The following is a 20,511-nucleotide window of genomic DNA, read 5'->3' on the forward strand; positions in this document are numbered from 1 at the left end:
TCCCACTGACCTCCAATGTAAGGGACATTCCTCCCACTGACCTCCAATGTAAGGGACATTCTTCCCACTGACCTCCAATGTAAGGGACATTCCTCCCACGGACCTCCAATGTAAGGGGACATTCTTCCCACTGACCTCCAATGTAAGGACATTCTTCCCACTGACCTCCAATGTAAGGACATTCCTCTTACTGACCTCCAATGTAAGGGGACATTCCTCCCACTGACCTCCAATGTAAGGGGACATTACACATTCCAACCACCAATAATCTAAACATTTTGGTCGATTGTACAAAAAAAGCGTCTTGGAACAGAATATTTTAGAGTTTTTTTTTATTATTATTGACTAGAAAAAGCAGAATAACGGCTCATCACACAATAAAGCTGATCTTGAACTTCATCTTTGTATAGGTGACGGAAGAAGGAGAAATGTCGGTAATTATACGGATACACGGCAAGTACCATGAAAAGTCCAGTCTCTCTAGTAAAGCGAAAACAGAGCAAAAGTCCAGGTTGAAGTCCATGGGTGATAGATGGGGGGGGTGTGGGGTTGGAACCTTGTCATAGTGGCTTCCTTCATCCACCATCCTCGGCTCATACATATATTTATCAGTAAAACACACAATTACCAGGCGGTCCGGGTTCCACTTACTCTTCGTGCATCAACCTGCCCATGCAGTGCCGTATTCCGCCGTGTATTACCACAGTCCATGGGGAACGTTTTTGAAGGTTTGAGACCAAGTCTTTGTTTTTGAAGGCCATGTTGGTCCATAATTGACACGTTACTCCAATATTTCCATCACATCATCGAAAACGCCAAGGATTGGATATGGAACTGCGTTAGACCTATCCCGGTCTTAGTCCGTAGGGGTCAGTATTGAGTTGGCTCCGCCCTATTCAGCTATAACAGCTTCATCTCTTCTGGGAAGGCCGTCCACAAGGTTTAGGAGTGTCTATGGGAATGTCTGACCATTCTTCCAGAAGAGCGTTTTGGACGAGAAGGTCTGAGAGTCACAATCTGAGCTCCAATTCATCCAAATGGTGTTCTACTGGGTTGAGGTCAGGACTCTGTGCAGGCCAGTCAAGTTCCTCTACCTCAAACTCCCTCATCCATGTCTTTATGGACCTTGCTTTGTGCACTGGTGGGCAGTCATGTTGGAACAGGAAGGGGCCACCCCCAAACTGTTCCCACAACGTTGGGAGCATGAAATTGTCCAAAATGTCTTGGTATGCTGTTGTCTTAAGGGTTTCCTTCACTGGAATTAAGGGGCCAAACCCAACCCCTGAAAAACAACCCCCCACACCATAATCCCCCCTCCCCCCACACCATAATCCCCCCTCCACCAAATGATTTGGACCAGTGCACAAAGCAAGGTCCATAAAGACATGGATGAGCGAGTTTGGGGTGGAGGACCTTGACTGGCCTGCACAGAGTCCTGACCTCAACCCAATCTAATTCATCCCAAAGATGTTCTATCGGGTTGAGGTCAGGACTCTGTGCAGGCCAGTTAAGTTTCTCCACCCCAAACTCACTCATCCATGTCTTTATGGACCTTGCTTTGTGCACTGGTGGGCAGTCATGTTGGAACAGGAAGGGGCCGTCCCCAAACTGTTCCCACAACGTTGGGAGCATGAAATTGTCCAAAATGTCTTGGTATGCTGATGTCTTAAGGTTTAACTTCACTGGAACTAAGGGGCCAAACCCAACCCCTGAAAAACAATCCCCCACACCATAATCCCCCCTCCCCCCACACCATAATCCCCCCTCCCCCCACACCATAATCCCCCCTCCCCCCACACCATAATCCCCCCTCCACCAAATGAGTTGGACCAGTGCACAAAGCAAGGTCCATAAAGACATGGATGAGCGAGTTTGGGGTGGAGGACCTTGACTGGCCTGCACAGAGTCCTGAACTCAACCCGATCTAATTCCTCCCAAAGGTGTTGAGGTCAGGACTCTGTGTAGGCCAGTCAAGTTCACAACAGCGACATGCGTGATTGAGTGCGGGAAATGTTTCATTTACACAACAGCACTTCTTTCACAACAGATACTTCATACAAGTTAGCGTCCTTAAGTTTAGCGTGCGGGAAAAGTTTAATTTACACAACGGCACTTATTTCAAACCAGAGACATCACACGAGCTGGCTTCCTAATTCGTGACTGAGTGCGGGAAATGTTTCATTTACACAACAGCACTTCATTCACACCAGAGACTTCAAACCAATTAGCTTCCTTATTTGGGACTATGTGCGGGAAATGTTTCATTTACACAACAGCACTTGTTTCACAACAGCGAAGTGATACAAGCTTCCTTATGCGTGATTAAGTACTGTTGTGTACATGAAACATTTCCCGCACTCAGTCACGAATAAGGAAGCTAGCTTGTATGAAGTATCTGTTGTGAAAGAAGTGCTGTTGGGTAAATTAAACTTTTCCCGCACTCTAAACTTAAGGAAGCGAACTGGTTTGAAGTCTCTGGTGTGAATTAAGTGCTGTTGTGTGAACTAAACATTTCCCGCACTCTAAACATAAGGAAGCTAACTTGTATGAAGTATCTGTTGTGAAAGAAGTGCTGTTCTGTAAATTAAACATTTCCCGCACTCAATCACGCATAAGGAAGCTTGTATCATGTCACTGTTGTGAAATAAGTACTGTTGTGTACATGAAACATGTCCCGCACTTAGTCATGAATAAGGAAGCCAAGTAAAACAGCTTCCTTATATTTAGAGTGCGGGAAGTTTTAATCACACAGCAGATACTTCATACAAGCTGGCTTCCTTATGTTTAGAGTGCGGGAAATGTTTAGTTCACACAACCGCACTTAATTCACACCAGAGACATCACTACAAGCTGGCTTCCTTATTCGTGATTGAGTGCGGGAAATGTTTAATTTACACAACAGCACTTATTTTCACATGCGAGACTTCAAACCAATTTGCTTCCTTATGTTTAGAGTGTGGAAAAATAACTGGTTTGAAGTCACTGGTGTGAAAGAAGTGCTGTTCTGTAAATGAAACATTTCCCGCACCCAGTCACAAATAAGGAAGCTAGCTTGATTGATGTCTCTGGTGTGAATTAAGTGCTGTTCTGTAAATTAAACTTTTCCCGCACTGTAAACATAAGGAAGCTGGCTTGTATCATGTCGCTGTTGTGAAAGAAACGCTGTTGTGTAAATGAAACATTTCCCGCACTAAACACGAATAAGGAAGCCAGCTTGTAGTGATGTCTCTGGTGTGCTGTTGCGTGAACTAAACATTTCCCACACTCTAAAAATAAGGAAGCTAACTTGTATGAAGCATCTGTTGTGAAATAAGTACTGTTGTACAAATAAAACATTTCCCGCACACTAAACGTAAGGAAGCCAACTTGTTTGAAGGCTCTGATGTGAAAGAAGTGCTGTTGTGAAAATTAAACATTTCCCGCACTCAATCACGAATAAGGAAGCTGGCTTGATGTCTCTGGTGTGAAAGAAGTGCTGTTGTGTGAACTAAACATTTCCCGCACCCTAAACGTAATGGGCCCTACCCTGTATCCATTTTCTAATTTATTTATGCGGACCCTTGGTGCTCCCCTCTGTGAGTTTTCTGATGTTTTAGAAGATTTCCTTTCTGAACAAAACATTTCCCGCACACCGAACACGAGAAAGGGCGCTCGCCCGTGTGAATTCTGTGGTGTTTGAGGAGGTCGGCTTTCTGATTGAAACGTTTCCCGCACTCCGAACACTTGAAAGGGCTGTCGCCCGTGTGGCTCCTTTGGTGGGCAATGAGTTTTCCTTTCCCCGAATAACACTTCCCGCACTCGGGGCAAGAAAAGGGACGCTCGCCCGTGTGACTTCTCTTGTGTATAACAAGCTTTCCTTTAACAGCGAAGCACTTCCCGCACTCTGAACACGAGAAGGGATACTCGCGCGTGTGGATCCTCTGGTGGGTGACGAGCGTGCCCTTCTCGGTAAAACTTTTCCCGCACTCCGAACAGGAATACGGACGCTCGCCCGTGTGAATCCTTTGGTGTTTAAGCAGGTCGCCCTTGTGCATGAAACTCTTCCCGCACTCCAAACACGAGAAAGGCCGCTCGCCCGTGTGAATCCTTTGATGCCTGCGCAGGTCTCCCTTGTGAATAAAACATTTCCCGCACTCCGGACAGGAAAACGGACGCTCTCCCATGTGAATCCGCTCGTGCCGGAGGAGGTCCCCTTTGTGGATGAAACACTTCCCGCACTGGGCGCACGAGAAGGGACGCTCGCCCGTGTGGCCTCTCAGGTGTTTGAGGAGTATTTTTTTCTCGGTGAAACACTTCCCGCACTCGGAGCAGGCGTAGGGGCGCTCGGCCGTGTGAGTTCTCTCGTGTAGGAGGAGGTCCCTGGTTTCGGCGAACATTTTCCCGCACACCGAGCAGGACATGGAGCGTTCTCCCGCGGGAGCTCCTTCGTGGCTTGAAGGAGATTCCTTGGAGTTGGATGGATCTGCGGATCCGGCCGCACGGTGCGAGCTCATTGGATGGATATTTGAAGTCGTGGCACGTGATTGGTCGGAGGGTTCCTTGGGCTCGGCATCGGGAGAATATTGTATAATGTGAAGATCTTCCGAAGATAAAGTGAGATTTCCCTCCGAGGAACTCCAAACGTACCGACCACCTATCAGAAGACAAGACATAATCTTCACACAGCGCCCGGAAAAAGTATTCATACCCCTGGAAACGTTCCACGTTTTGTCATGTTATAACCAAAAACAGAAGTGTATTTTATTGGGATTTTTTTTTTCAAAAATTCCAAAAAAAATTGAAAAAATTCAAAAATCCGAAAATTCGAAAATTCAAAAATCTGAAAATTCGAAAAATTCAAAAATTTAAAAAATTCAAAAATTTAAAAAATTCAAAAATTTCAAAAATTCTAAAAATCCGAAAAAAAGAAAGAAAATCAGTAAAATTTGAAATAATAATAATAACTACTAAATGATAGGTATTGGAATTAACTTTCCTATTTGGCTGTTTGTGAACGTAAGGAATATAAATTTATCCGAAATAAGGAATGCCGCATTTAAACAAATGGAATGGAACAAATTAATAATAAATAATAATAAAAAAAAAGGTTTTATTATTGTTATTTAGTTCTATTAGATCGTTGCGTTCCATTCTTCTAGAGGCGGCATTCGTTATTTCGGATTAATTCGTAACTTTGGATAAATTCGTACTCGTTACCTTCACTAATAGCCAAATCTGAAAAGAAATTAGGAATATTTATCATTTAATAGTTATTATTAGTTAGTTATTTCAGATTTTTGTGTTTTCGAATCTTCATATTTTCAAAATTTCCTCATTCCGAATTTTCATTCTTATTTTCGAATTTCCTCATTACGAATTTTCATTTTTATTTTCGGATTTTCAAATTCCCAAATTTTTGAATTTCCTCATTCCGAATTTTAGAATTTGCTCATTTTGAATTTTCCAATTTCCGAAATTTTCCAATTTTCGAATCCCCGAATTTAGAATTTACAAAATTTTCAAATTTCCGAAATTTCAAATTCCCGAAATGTCTAATTTTCCAATTTCCCAAATTTCACATTCCCGAACATAGAATTTACTAAATTTTAAAATTTCCGAAATTTCGAATTCCCGAAATTAGAATTTTCGATATTTTCAATTTTCCAACATTTCAAATTCCCGAAATTTCTAATTTTCCAATTTCCGAAAATGTCTAATTTTCCAATTTCCAAAATTTCACATTCCCGAATTTAGAATTTACAAAATTTTCAAATTTCCGAAATTTCGAATTCCCGAAATTCGAATTTTCGATATTTTCAATTTTCCAACATTTCAAATTCCCGAAATCTCAAATTTTCCAATTTACTCTGCACTTTACTCTACTCTCCGAAATTTCGAATTCCCGAAATTCGAATTTTCGATATTTTCAATTTTCCAACATTTCAAATTCCCGAAATCTCTAATTTTCCAATTTCCGAAATGTCTAATTTTCCAATTTCCAAAATTTCACATCCCCGAATTTAGAATTTACAAAATTTTCAAATTTACAAAATTTTCAAATTTCCGAAATTTCGAATTCCCGAAATTAGAATTTTCGATATTTTCAATTTTCCAACATTTCAAATTCCCGAAATCTCTAATTTTCCAATTTCCGAAATGTCAAATTTTCCAATTTCCAAAATTTCACATCCCCGAATTTAGAATTTACAAAATTTTCAAATTTCCGAAATTTCGAATTCCCGAAATTCGAATTTTCGATATTTTCAATTTTCCAACATTTCAAATTCCCGAAATTTCTAATTTTCCAATTTCCGAAATGTCTAAATTTTCCAATTTCCGAAATTTCACATTCCCCGAATTTAGAATTTTCGAAATTTAGAATTTTACAAAATTTCTAATTCCCGAATTTAGAATTTTCCAATTTTTCTGAAATGTCAAATTCCGAAACGTAGAATTCGTAACGAAACAAATTGCACATGTCTATGTGATACCCCTAACTAAAAGTCTAATGGATCCAATTGCCTTCAGAAGACACCAAATTAGTATATAGAGTCCATCTGTGTGTAATTTAATCCCCAGTATAAATACAGCTGTTCTGTGAAACCCTCAGAGGTTTGTTAGAGAACCTTAGTGAACAAACAGCATCATGAGGCCAAGGAACGAGATTAGTAATTATTGGTTATCCTCGCGCTACAATGGCTAAACAAGAATTAAGCAAAAGTTACAGCTAAAAAACGAATGAACTCCTCATTCGTACCCCGGACGTCACTTCCTTGGCTTAGGAGGATACCGGAAGTGACGTCCGGGGTACGAACGAGGAGTTCGTTGCTTAATACTGTGCTACTAAATGTGAGTACCCAGGACTATGTCCTTTCTATAATAAAGTCTGTCTACCATTACTTCACTATTGGAGCCCCTTTTCTTTTTTTGGTTGCGATCTATGGTCCATGGCTGAGTACCTGGAGGGGATTGCCTGGGGTGTCTGCACCAGCTGAGAACATACATTCTAACCACTGGAACGTATTGCTGTTCAACCACTTCCCGACCAGCGCACGACGATGTACGTCGACAGAATGGCACGGGCAGGCATATTGGCGTACAGGTACGTCCAATCTTCAATGCCGCCCTGCCATCGGGAGCGCGCCACCGGCGGCGCGCTCCCGCGCTGGTCGGGACCCCCGTGAGTCCGGTCGCGGGACCCGCGGACTCGATCGCCGCCGGCATCCCCGCGATCATCTCACGGAGCGGCCGAATGGAGGAAATGCAGAGTAAACTGCATTTCTCCATTCTGCCTAGCAACTAGTGACGCTGATCTCTGCTCCATGTGATTGGAGCAGAGATCAGTGTTCACTAAATGAAATCCCAACCCCCCCACAGTTAGTAACACACCCCTAGGAACACTTAACCCCTACACTGCCACCCACTGGTTAACCCCTTCACTGCCAGTGTCATTTACACAGGAATCACTGCATTTATATAGCAGTGATTACTGTATAAATGACAATGGTCCCAAAAATGTGTCAAAAATGTCCGATGTGTCCGCCATAATGTCGCAGTCACAATAAAAATCGCTGATCGCCGCCATTACTAGTAAAAAAAAAAAAAAAAAGTATTAATAAAAATGCTATAAAACTATCCCCTATTTTGTAAACGCTATAACTTTTGCGCAAACCAATCAATAAATCGCTTATTGCGATTTTTTTTACCAAAAATATGTAGAAGAATAGGTATCGGCCTAAACTGAGGAAAAAAAAATGTTTTTTTATATATTTTTGGGGGATATTTATTATAACAAAAAGTAAAAAGTAATGCGTTTTTTTCAAAATTGTCGCTCTATGTTTGTTTATAGCGCAAAAAATAAAAACCGCGGGGGTGATCAAATACCACCAAAAGAAAGCTCTATTTGTGGGAAAAAAAGGACGTCAATTTTGTTTGGGAGCCACGTCGCACAACTGCGCAATTGTCAGTTAAAGCGACGCAGTGCCGAATCGCAAAAAGTGGTCTGGTCTTCGACCAGCAAAATGGTCCGGTCTGTAAGTGGTTAACTGACAGCAGTAAGGTAAGGTACCCACTGCACTCAGTGTGTGAGCCCCTGTCTTGAGGATCTGGGAGATCACCGGTGGAATTATCCCCAGCTTTCATCCACGGAACTAGTCCGACACATTTTGGATTTTATATTTTTTGTATTTTCATTATCACTGGTTGAATTATATTTGTGATTGCACTACTTATTTTTTACCTGCACTTTATTAGGAATATTTGTACTACCTGGATTTGGAATATTTATACTCATCACATTACAATGGTTTTTATAATGTTTAAATGGCATTGATACACTTTAAATAGGTTGTACATTTTGAAAGAATTGATTTTAAATAGTCACATGGAGTGTATTTTAGATCCTGTATGCTATTATTTATTCACTATTTGTTATCACTATTTAGGTATTTATTGAATTAATTTAGTTTTTTTTTGTGGAGCGCAACACCACTTTTTTTTTTATCTACTATGAGGCCAAGGAACACACCAGGCAGGTCAGGGATGAAGTTGTGGAGAAGTATAAAGCAGGGTTTGGTTATAAAAAAAACATCTCCCAAGCTTTGAACATCTCACGGAGTTCTGTTCAATCCATCATCGGAAAATGGAAAGAGTATGGGCACAACTGCCAACCTACGAAGACATGGCCGTCCACCTAAACTGACCGGGCCGGGCAAGGAGAGCATTTATCAGAGAAGCAGCCAAGAGGTCCATGGTAACTCTGGAGGAGCTGCAGAGATCCACAGCTCAGGGGGGAGAATCTGTCCACAGGACAACTATTAGTCGTCTCTCCACAAATCTGCCCTTTATGGAAGAGTGACAAGAAGAAAGACATTGGAGAAAGAAAAGTCATAAGAAGTCCTGTTGGCAGTTTGTGAGAAGCCATGTGGAGGACACAGCAAACATGTGGAAGAAGGTGATCTGGTCAGATGAGACCAAAATTTAACTTTTTGGCCTAAAAGCAAAACGCTATGTGTGGGGGGAAAACGAACACTGCACATCACTCTAAACACACCATCCCCACTGTGAGACATGGTGGTGGCAGCATCATGTGGTGGGGATGATTTTCTTCAGCAGGGACAGGGAAGCTGGTCAGAGTTGATGGGAAGATGGATGGAGCCAAATACAGGGCAATCTTAGAAGAAAAACTGTTATGCTGCGTACACACGAGCGGACTGTATGGCGTACTTAGTCCGTCATACAATCCGACGGACAGTCCGTCATACTTTCGACTGAACGGACTTGACCACACACGGATACCCAAACAGTCCGTCGAAAGCTTGCGCGATGACGTGTACAGCACGTACGACGGGACTAGAAATAGGAAGTCCAATACACAGCAAAGCACCCTTCCGCCGTGTAAATCCTTTCTGGGCATGCGCCATTCTTAGTCCGTCGAACTAGCATACTGACGAGCGGATTGTCCGCTGAAACCAAAGTACAACGGACAGAATTTCGAAAAATCTGAAATACTTAGTACGCCAGACTGCACGCTGAAAAAGTCCACTGAAGCCCACACACGAGCGGACTGTCCGCTGAAATGTGTTTCGACGGACTAAGTACGCCATACAGTCCGCCCGTGTGTACGCGGCATTAGAGTGTCAAGAATCTGTAGTAATACTTTCATGCCCTGTCTGTCTGCTTACCTCTGGTCTGTGTATCAGCCTTAGGGCCTGCACTCTCACACCTGCACGGTTAAATAATCTTCCCCCAGCATGGCTCCACCCTAATCTCTACGGGATACACTATTTAACACCGCGCTGTCCAAGCCTGCCTTGCTGATGAATATTGTGCGTTTAGCTTCCTGACGTGTGCTCTACGTCTGATCCCGTTTACCGACCTTGGCTTGTTCTTGACTGTCTCTGTTTCCTTCATATCCCGACTTTTGGCGTGTTCTTTGACTATCCCTGCCTGCTCGTTGCCCCGACCGTTTGGCTTATCTCCTGACTATCCCTTGTTGTACCAGTCTGCTGCTTTTTCTCTATCCCCCAGTAGCCAACCCTGGGAGAACCTGGGGGCCGAGGCCTGGAGCCAGTTGCAGCAAAATCCATCCCCACCATCAGGGGGTTCTGGTGAACACCTGCTAGCTCTTAGATTCCGCGCCCTGGGGAATCTCATGCTCTAGCTCCTAGTGTGATCCTTGTTGGTCCTCGAGAGGACCTGCTTTGCTGAACTGCCCAGAGCTCCATCCACAGCAGTCAGCTGTAGGGTCCACTACCTTAGCGGTGCACTCCTAGCCCCAATGGGGTGCATCTGTCACCTGGTCCTAGGTGACCGGACGTAGAGCCTGCAAAAGACTTGAGACCGGGGCGGAGGTTCACCACCTTCAAGCAGGACAACGACCATAAACATCCAGCCAGAGCTACAATGGAATGGTTTACATCAAAGCATATTCATGTGTTAGAATGGCCCAGTCACAGTCCAGACCTAAATCCAATTGAGAATCCGTGGCAAGCCTTGAAAATTGCTGTTCACAGGCATTCTCCATCCAATCTGACAGAGCTTGAGATATTTTTGCAAAGAAGAATGGGCAAAAACGTCCCTCTCTAGATGTGCAAAGCTGGTAGAGGCATCCCAACTTTGCTTCTTCTTCAGGGATGAAGAAGCAAGGTTGCTTTGAAACGTGTTCCAGCCCCAGCATTTTCCTCCTACCTAAGGTGGCTTCATACCCTGGGCCCTGTGTTCCATCCATGGCTTTGGCTTTCCAGTGACAGTGCATACCTGCATCCAATCCACCTCCGCATCCTTGCCGGTGGCCAAGGCAAGGCCTCCTGGTTGTGCGTCTGATCTCTGCCCCAGAGGCCACCTGACTGTCCTGCTGAGCTCTATTTTATCTTTGTGAGTGCTTTTTTAAACTCTCCAATAAAATTACACTTTACATGCTACACTATGGTTGTTGCGCTCCCAAATTTTTGTAAAATTAAAATGCGAATGTCTAGCATTTATGACTTACTTGTGTCAATATGTAGAGAAGTTTGCTCCTGTTTACCTGCCCATTCAAAGTCCAGACCTAAATCCAATTGAGAATCTGTGGCAAGCCTTGAAAATTGCTGTTCACAGGCGTTCTCCATCCAATCTGACAGAGCTTGAGATATTTTTGCAAAGAAGAATGGGCAAAAATGTCCCTCTCTAGATGTGCAAAGCTGGTAGAAGCATCCCCAACTTTGCTTCTTCTTCAGCCTTCTTCAGGGCTGAAGAAGGCCTTCATGGCCTTCTCCAGGGATGAAGAAGCAAGGTTGCTTTGAAACGTGTTCCAGCCCCAGCATTTTCCTCCTACCTAAGGTGGCTTCATACCCTGGGCCCCGCGTTCCATCCATGGCTTTGGCTTTCCAGCGACAGTGCATACCTGCATCCAATCCACCTCCGCTTCCTTGCCGGTGGCCAAGGAAAGGCCTCCTGGTTGCTCGTCTGATCTCTGCCCCAGAGGCCACCTGACTATCCTGCTGAGCTCTATTTTATCTTTGTGAGTGCTTTTTTAGACTCTCCAATAAAATTACACTTTACATGCTACACTATGGTTGTTGCGCTCCCAAATGTTTGTAAAATTAAAATGCGAATGTCTAGCATTTATGACTTACTTGTGTCAATATGTAGCGAAGTTTCCTCCTGTTTACTTTTCATAATCATCTCCCCCTCCTCCATAGACTGCTGATCTCCACTCACCAACCTCTCTTCTTCTTCCTCTTTAACCTCAATTTTGAGATCTTTCAGTTCTTCATCCTAAATCCAAAAACGATCAGGTAAAACATCCCAAAAAACGGATTCCTAATTCTGAGATCAGACAGAAGAACGTCACCTCCAAGTGTAAAACTATTTTTGAGTTCTAGTGTCTCACTCCCGTCTTACCTGATCATGGTGAGTGATGGTGAGATCTTCCTGTGTTGAATCCTGGCTATAGAGAAGAACACCCTCCTTCATAGACTGCTGAGCTCCACACGTCTTTTCTTCTTCCACTTTAATCTCAACTTTGATGTCTTTCAGATCTTCAGCCTGAATCCCAAATACAATAGAATGGATTTGTAAAAAGCAACAAAAGATTACATAGAACAAGATCATATCATAACTGAGAATACGTTTTTAGGTCTACATGCCCAGCCCCACCTACCTGATGATGGTGGGGGATGGTGTGATCTTCCTGTGTGGCATCCCGGCAATACAGAGGACGGGGACATCTCTCTGGTGGGTCCACGTTACTGGATCCATCTACCTGATGATGCTGAGGGATGGTGTGACCTTCCTGTGTGGAATCCAGAGAACGGGGAGATCTCTCTGGTGGGTTCCCATTACTGGATCCATCTGTAGGAAACACACACACTGACTGAATACATTGTTTCTATGTGTTTATCAGATGATGGGGGATCTAGGTGGAGCCTCCGTACTGCTCTCTCCTTTACAATAAAGTCTCCTCTTACCCGGTGATGTGAGGGGCGGTTGATTCTCCATCATGACGTCCTTGTAGAGATCCTTGTGTCCTTCTAAATACTCCCACTCCTCCATGGAGAAACAGACAGTGACATCCTGACACCTTATAGGAACCTGACACACACAATGATACAGTCACCATCCAGACACATCCCTTGTCTGTTACTGGATAATGTCCCAGAATTCCCGGCACCGCTCACCTCTCCGGTCAGCAGATCAGTGATCTTCTTGGTGAGTTTTAGAATCTTCTTGGCACTGGTTGCCTCTGTTGTCAGGCAGTGAGGTGGAGGCGCTGTGATGGGTGATGTCCCTTGGAGACCACTGCTGGGTACTAAAGGCTCACCAGATTTGTTCTTCACTACTTTATAAACCTGTGTAAAGAGTAGAAAGTAACAATTGTCACTACAGACTTCCCGGGAATCTTCCTCCCCTCTCCAGTGTGGTCGGTCTCTTTTATTTATAGAGATACTTCTGATGTCTTGTGACCTCCCAGAATCCCCCTCACCTCTCCGGTCAGCAAGTAGATTATCTCCAGGGTGAGGTTTAATATAGTCTCAGTTATGTGAGTCCGATCCTTCTCCATCCTCCCTAAGGTGATCTCATGTAATCTATACAGGACGCTCCTCTCTGCAGACAAATAAATTGAAGATTATCTAGGACATTCTGGGCTCAATAACGTCTGCACAGCGTTCCGTCATAGCTCTGACACCTTAGACCGCATCTAAGTCTGGTCTTCAGGTCAACAACCTCACTCAAAGGAAACCAGAAATGTCCTTCAAAGAACAACTCTAATCAAAACCGTTTCGTTACGGTTTGGTTTGACTTGAGTTAGAATCTCCTCTGTGGGTGTCCCCAGTTCCCATTTACTTTCTACCCAAGTCAAGGGTGTCAGAATGTCAAGTATGTGAGGGGCAATCGGTGGTCTAAGGCTCCCCTTTTGCCAACTAGATGAGCTTTTGGTTCTAGATGAGCTTTAAAAGGTAGGTGCTACCTGATAAATATTGGGGATCTGTGTTTACTGAGTAGTACTGACCATGTATGACGGAGGATCTGTAGACATGACATTGCTCTGTGTGCACAGTGGTCGGGAATGTCTATATTGTGACCCCTGTCCTATTAGTGTCACTGGACACGGCATGTACTGGGCACATTGATGTCACCCTGACAGCCAACTCCACCAATATAGGTCTGGAGGCATCTGTGCTGTGATTGGTGTTCAGGATCCCATGACAGAGACAACACAACCATTCAGGTTATGGTGAGGGGTCAAAGGAACCAGACAATCCTCCACCAACATACTGGGAGGTACAGAATGGCATCACCACTTCCACCACAAAAATCAGGAGCTTCACCCCTTATTCTATGTCCTGTAGGGATGTTCAGCCCTTCTGCTGCCTTCATTAGAACTTGTAGTATAGATCAGTCTTCTTCCTCCCCATATCCTGATCCAGAGAAGACATGGGGGGGGGGGGAGATTTACTAAAATTGGTGCAGCTGCGCATGGTAGCCAATCACCTTCTAACTGTAACTTGTTTAATTAAGCTCTGGCAATAAAACCTGGAAGCGGACTGGTTTCTATGCAGAGCTGAACCAGGTTTTGCACGCTCCAGGTTTAGTAGACAACCCCCGTGGTGTCCAATATCTCACAGTGATGAGGGCCAACAACCCCCGAGACAGCTCTACGGAGGAAGGATAATCGGCTCTATATTTAAGACGGATCCGGTCTATAAACCAGGGGCTCTGGATGGACAGTTGGATAAATGGTTCTATATTTAGCATGTATCCGGTCTATAAACCAGAGGTTCTGGATGGACAGTTGGATAAATGGTTCTATATTTAGGATGTATCCGGTCTATAAACCAGAGGTTCTGGATGGACAGTTGGATAAATGGTTCTATATTTAGGATGTATCCGGTCTATAAACCAGAGGCTCTGGATGGACAGTTGGATAAATGGTTCTATATTTAGGATGTATCCGGTCTATAAACCAGAGGTTCTGGATGGACAGTTAGATAAATGGCTCTATATTTAGGATGTATCCGGTCTATAAACCAGAGGCTCTGGATGGACAGTTGGATAAATGGTTCTATATTTAGGATGTATCCGGTCTATAAACCAGAGGCTCTGGATGGACAGTTGGATAAATGGTTCTATATTTAGGATGTATCCGGTCTATAAACCAGAGGTTCTGGATGGACAGTTGGATAAATGGTTCTATATTTAGGATGTATCCGGTCTATAAACCAGAGGTTCTGGATGGACAGTTGGATAAATGGTTCTATATTTAGGATGTATCTGGTCTATAAACCAGAAGCTCTGGATGGACAGTTGGATAAATGGTTCTATATTTAGGATGTATCCGGTCTATAAACCAGAGGTTCTGGATGGACAGTTGGATAAATGGTTCTATATTTAGGATGTATCCGGTCTATAAACCAGAGGTTCTGGATGGACAGTTAGATAAATGGCTCTATATTTAGGATGTATCCGGTCTATAAACCAGAAGCTCTGGATGGACAGTTGGATAAATGGTTCTATATTTAGGATGTATCCGGTCTATAAACCAGAGGCTCTGGATGGACAGTTGGATAAATGGTTCTATATTTAGGATGTATCCGGTCTATAAACCAGAGGTTCTGGATGGACAGTTGGATAAATGGTTCTATATTTAGGATGTATCCGGTCTATAAACCAGAGGTTCTGGATGGACAGTTGGATAAATGGCTCTCTATTTAGGATGTATCTGATCTATAAACCAGAGGCTCTGGATGGACAGTTGGATAAATGGTTCTATATTTAGGATGTATCCAGTCTATAAACCAGAGGTTCTGGATGGACAGTTGGATAAATGGTTCTATATTTAGGATGTATCCGGTCTATAAATCAGAGGCTCTGGATGGACAGTTGGATAAATGGCTCTATATTTAGGATGTATCCGGTCTATAAACCAGAGGCACTGGTTGGACAGTTGGATAAATGGTTCTATATTTAGGATGTATCCGGTCTATAAATCAGAGGCTCTGGATGGACAGTTGGATAAATGGTTCTATATTTAGGATGTATCCGGTCTATAAATCAGAGGCTCTGGATGGACAGTTGGATAAATGGTTCTATATTTAGGATGTATCCGGTCTATAAATCAGAGGCTCTGGATGGACAGTTGGATAAATGGCTCTATATTTAGGATGTATCCGGTCTATAAACCAGAGGCTCTGGATGGACAGTTGGATAAATGGTTCTATATTTAGGATGTATCTGGTCTATAAACCAGAGGCTCTGGATGGACAGTTGGATAAATGGTTCTATATTTAGGATGTATCCGGTCTATAAACCAGAGGTTCTGGATGGACAGTTGGATAAATGGTTCTATATTTAGGATGTATCCAGTCTATAAACCAGAGGTTCTGGATGGACAGTTGGATAAATGGTTCTATATTTAGGATGTATCCGGTCTATAAATCAGAGGCTCTGGATGGACAGTTGGATAAATGGCTCTATATTTAGGATGTATCCGGTCTATAAACCAGAGGCACTGGTTGGACAGTTGGATAAATGGTTCTATATTTAGGATGTATCCGGTCTATAAATCAGAGGCTCCGGATGGACAGTTGGATAAATGGCTCTAAATTTAGGATAAATCCGGTCTATAAACCAGAGGCTCTGGATGGACAGTTGGATAAATGGCTCTATATTTAGGATGTATCCGGTCTATAAATCAGAGGCTCTGGATGGACAGTTGGATAAATGGCTCTATATTTAGGATGTATCCGGTCTATAAACCAGAGGCTCTGGATGGACAGTTGGATAAATGGTTCTATATTTAGGATGTATCCGGTCTATAAACCAGAGGCTCTGGATGGACAGTTGGATAAATGGTTCTATATTTAGGATGTATCTGGTCTATAAACCAGAGGCTCTGGATGGACAGTTGGATAAATGGCTCTATATTTAGGATGTATCCGGTCTATAAACCAGAGGCTCTGGATGGACAGTTGGATAAATGGTTCTATATTTAGGATGTAACCGGTCTATAAACCAGAGGCTCTGGATGAACAGTTGGATAAATGGCTCTATATTTAGGATGTATCTGGTCTATAAACCAGAGGCTCTGGATGGACAGTTGGATAAATGGTTCTATATTTAGGATGTATTCGGTCTATAAACCAGAGGCTCCGGATGGACAGTTGGATAAATGGCTCTATATTTAGGATGTATCCGGTCTATAAACCAGAGGCTCTGGATGGACAGTTGGATAAATGGTTCTATATTTAGGATGTATCTGGTCTATAAACCAGAGGCTCTGGATGGACAGTTGGATAAATGGCTCTATATTTAGGATGTATCCGGTCTATAAACCAGAGGCTCTGGATGGACAGATTGATAAATGGTTCTATATTTAGGATGTATCCGGTCTATAAACCAGAGGCTCTGGATGGACAGTTGGATAAATGGCTCTATATTTAGGATGTATCCGGTCTATAAACCAGAGGCTCTGGATGGACAGTTGGATAAATGGTTCTATATTTAGGATGTATCCGGTCTATAAACCAGAGGCTCTGGATGGACAGTTGGATAAATGGTTCTATATTTAGGATGTATCCGGTCTATAAACCAGAGGCTCTGGATGGACAGTTGGATAAATGGTTCTATATTTAGGATGTATCCGGTCTATAAACCAGAGGCTCTGGATGGACAGTTGGATAAATGGCTCTATATTTAGGATGTATCCGGTCTATAAACCAGAGGCTCTGGATGGACAGTTGGATAAATGGTTCTATATTTAGGATGTATCCGGTCTATAAACCAGAGGCTCTGGATGGACAGTTGGATAAATGGCTCTATATTTAGGATGTATCCGGTCTATAAACCAGAGGCTCTGGATGGACAGTTGGATAAATGGTTCTATATTTAGGATGTATGCGGTCTATAAACCAGAGGCTCTGGATGGACAGTTGGATAAATGGCTCTATATTTAGGATGTATCCGGTCTATAAACCAGAGGCTCTGGATGGACAGTTGGATAAATGGTTCTATATTTAGGATGTATCCGGTCTATAAACCAGAGGCTCTGGATGGACAGTTGGATAAATGGTTCTATATTTAGGATGTATCCGGTCTATAAACCAGAGGCTCTGGATGGACAGTTGGATAAATGGTTCTATATTTAGGATGTATCCGGTCTATAAACCAGAGGCTCTGGATGGACAGTTGGATAAATGGTTCTATATTTTAAAAGCATGTCGTCTGTCAACCATAAAAGACATCACAGTGATTATGGAGGAAGAGGACGGACATGACGGGGGGGGGGGGGGGGGTGTTACTGGGTGTAAATATAAAATAAGATCTTATTACCTCCTCTACTGCCACTTCCAGCAATATACTTCCTCCCGACTCACCTCTCACCTGTAACTTCCTGTCTGCAATTTACATCACTTCCTGTCTGTGCGGTCCACGCATGTTAAATAAGGTTGCCATCTTGTGGAGAATATAAATATTGCATCCTACGTTATGTTTCAACATTTTTGCCTTATGCTCAGTGGTGCATGTCCTTACGTCACATTCTTTATTCTCATTATTATTATTATTTTATTATTATTATTATTATACAGGATTTATATGGTGCTAATTGTTTGTGGTTCCTTCCTCCCCTGCCTCTGGGGGGGGGGGGGGGTTCTCTCTTCGGGAGAGCTCCCCTTACTTAGTATTCGGGGATGGCTTCGGCTGTCCCAAAAGAACGGGGTCAGACCTTCTGGCTGGGTAGACCATGTAAAGCTATGTCCCTGTCAGGAGCCTTGTTCCCCGGGGGTCAGGGCATGAGTCCTATGTCTTTTGGGGGGGTGGACAAAATCACACCCTTAAGTGCACTATTTTGTGTGTGTGTTCACATGCACGTTTTTTTGTACACTTAAGTTTCTTTTTATTACAGGATGATTTTACACCACCGCTGAATTTGTTTTTATTATTTCCACCAATAGAGGATTCTACCACCAGTAATGTATACCTCCGCAAGGGCTGCTGGTAGCCCCCCCCCCCCCCCGATTCCTGCCCAGCCAGGCAACATGCATTTTCTACATACACCCTGACACAAGAAGTCAGCTTCTGAGCTTGTTTGTGTAGATTTTATTAGGGAGAACAACTTGAAAGGGGTCTGCAAAACAGAAAAAGATAGCCTGACCGCCTCACCCGACTCGAGAGGTAAGCAAGGAAGTAAAAGCAACCTGGGTTCGAATTCATCCAGACCACAACTCCAACTTGTTTCACCCTGCACCCCCCCCCCCCCCCCCCCGGGCTTAATCATGAAGAACTTGGATGGGGTAGAGTAAGGTGACCAGATTTTTAAAATGAAATCCAGGGGATATTTTAATTATTGGCAAATGGTAAATTATTTTATAAGCATATTTACCTCAAATTATATATGCAGAGTATGTGGTATGTGTGTATGGAAAGATTGTATAACATAGACGTTACTGCTCACATTTCGTCCATAAGATAAAAAAAAAAGATATTTAACTACCAAATGTTATGAAGATAACTTTTCAATGCATATTTTGTTTCTTGAATGGTTTAACCCCAAAGTCTCTGTTCCAGGGTCGATCTCCCAGCAGACCCCTCAGTAGTAGAACCCCCCTTTCCCCCAGTGCAGACCCCTCAGTAGTAGAACCTTCCCCCTTTCTCCCAGTGCAGACCCCTCAGTTGTAGAACCCCCCCTTTCTCCCAGTGCAGACCCCTCAGTAGTAGAACCCCCCTTTCTCCCAGTGCAGACCCCTCAGTAGCAGAAGCCCTTTTCTCCCAGTGCAGACCCCTCAGTAGTAGAACCCCCCTTTCTCTCAGTGCAGACCCCTTGGTAGTAGAACCTCCCTTTCTCCCAGTGCAGACCCCTCATTTGTAGAACCCCCCTTTCTCCCAGTGCAGACCCCTCAGTAGTAGAACCCCCCTTTCTCCCAGTGCAGACCCCACAGTAGTAGAAACCCCCTTTCTCTCAGTGCAGACCCCTTGGTAGTAGAACCCCCCTTTCTCCCAGTGTAGACCCCTCAGTAGTAGAACCCCCTTTCTCCCAGTGCAGACCCCTCAGTAGTAGAACCCCTTTCTCCCAGTGCAGACCCCTCAGTAGCAGAAACCCCCTTTCTCCCAGTGCAGACCCCTCAGTAGTAGAACCCCCCTTTCTCCCAGTGCAGACCCCTCAGTAGTAGAACCCCCCTTTCTCCCAGTGTAACCCCTCAGTAATAGAACCCCCTTTCTCCCAGTGCAGATGTCTCAGTAGTAAAACCCCACTTTCTCCCAGTGCAGACGCTTCAGTAGTAGAACCCCCCTTTCTCCCAGTGTAGACCCCTCAGTAATAGAACCCCCTTTCTCCCAGTGCAGAGCCCTCAGTAGTAGAACCCTTTGTTTTGTTATTTTAGCAAAAAATGCTGTTTGCTCCTGTGCCTACAGCACCCAAGCCCCAGGTCAAGGTCAACAACCCCCCCCCCCCCCAAATAGGGGGAACTCTCAGGGGTCACTGACAGCCTCTTCAGCATGCCATCTACATACTCTTCCCGACTGCCAGCCCTGGCATGACTCATGCCTATTTATGAGGTGGCCTGTCCCCTGCCAGCCCTTCACATGAATATTCCAAGCAGCTCCTCCTAGCTTCCATCCACTATGTCCAAAAAATTCTCCAATGTCCCAGAAAACAGGGGGAGGCACCAGAAAAGCTCTCTACATTCCCTGACAGCTCTCCCCCATAAGAGCAAGAGAATGTAAGAGAATGTAGTGTGGATGGTGAAGGAGAGCTGTCGGAGAATGTAGTATGGATGGTGGAGCAGATCTGTCGGAGAATGTAGTGTGGATGGTGGAGGAGAGCTGTCGGAGAATGTAATGTGGATGGGGGAGGAGATCTGTCGGAGAATGTAGTGTGGATGGTGGAGGAGATCTGTCTGAGAATGTAGTGTGGATGTTGGAGGAGATCTGTCAGAGAATGTAGTGTGGACAGTGGAGGAGATCTGTCGGAGAATGTAATGTGGATGGTGGAGGAGATCTGTCGGAGAATGTAGTGTGGATGGTGGAGGAGATCTGTCTGAGAATGTAGTGTGG

The 20,511-nt window shown here is 43.9% G+C and overlaps 2 protein-coding genes across 4 annotated transcripts in view; one reads left to right on the plus strand and one right to left on the minus strand.

The window, feature by feature from the left end:
- LOC143955530 (uncharacterized) overlaps positions 1 to 20,511 on the plus strand; it is a 234,985-nt gene that overhangs the window by 192,954 nt on the left and 21,520 nt on the right. The window lies entirely within an intron of this gene.
- Positions 1,812 to 20,511, minus strand: part of LOC143955667 (uncharacterized) — a 69,120-nt gene continuing 50,420 nt past the window's right edge. Inside the window, exons 1-8 of one of the 3 annotated variants that reach the window (XM_077465772.1) lie at positions 17,791 to 17,841; positions 12,944 to 13,065; positions 12,639 to 12,809; positions 12,429 to 12,552; positions 12,122 to 12,312; positions 11,863 to 12,006; positions 11,595 to 11,736; positions 1,812 to 4,633 (exon numbers count right to left, since the gene is read on the minus strand). In XM_077465772.1, the coding sequence (XP_077321898.1) occupies positions 3,549 to 4,633; positions 11,595 to 11,736; positions 11,863 to 12,006; positions 12,122 to 12,312; positions 12,429 to 12,552; positions 12,639 to 12,809; positions 12,944 to 13,021 (1,935 nt within the window). In that variant the 5' untranslated portion in view covers positions 13,022 to 13,065; positions 17,791 to 17,841 and the 3' untranslated portion in view covers positions 1,812 to 3,548. Of the gene's footprint in view, positions 4,634 to 11,594; positions 11,737 to 11,862; positions 12,007 to 12,121; positions 12,313 to 12,428; positions 12,553 to 12,638; positions 12,810 to 12,943; positions 13,066 to 17,790; positions 17,843 to 20,511 lie in introns of those variants that run through there. The other 2 variants (XM_077465773.1, XM_077465774.1) reach the window with 2 other exon arrangements.

The sequence above is a fragment of the Lithobates pipiens genome, unplaced genomic scaffold (genome assembly GCF_037356315.1).
Source record: "Lithobates pipiens isolate NorthernLeopardFrog02 unplaced genomic scaffold, aLitPip1_a1.2 Scaffold_35, whole genome shotgun sequence".
In the NCBI taxonomy this organism is placed as follows: Eukaryota; Metazoa; Chordata; class Amphibia; order Anura; family Ranidae; genus Lithobates; species Lithobates pipiens.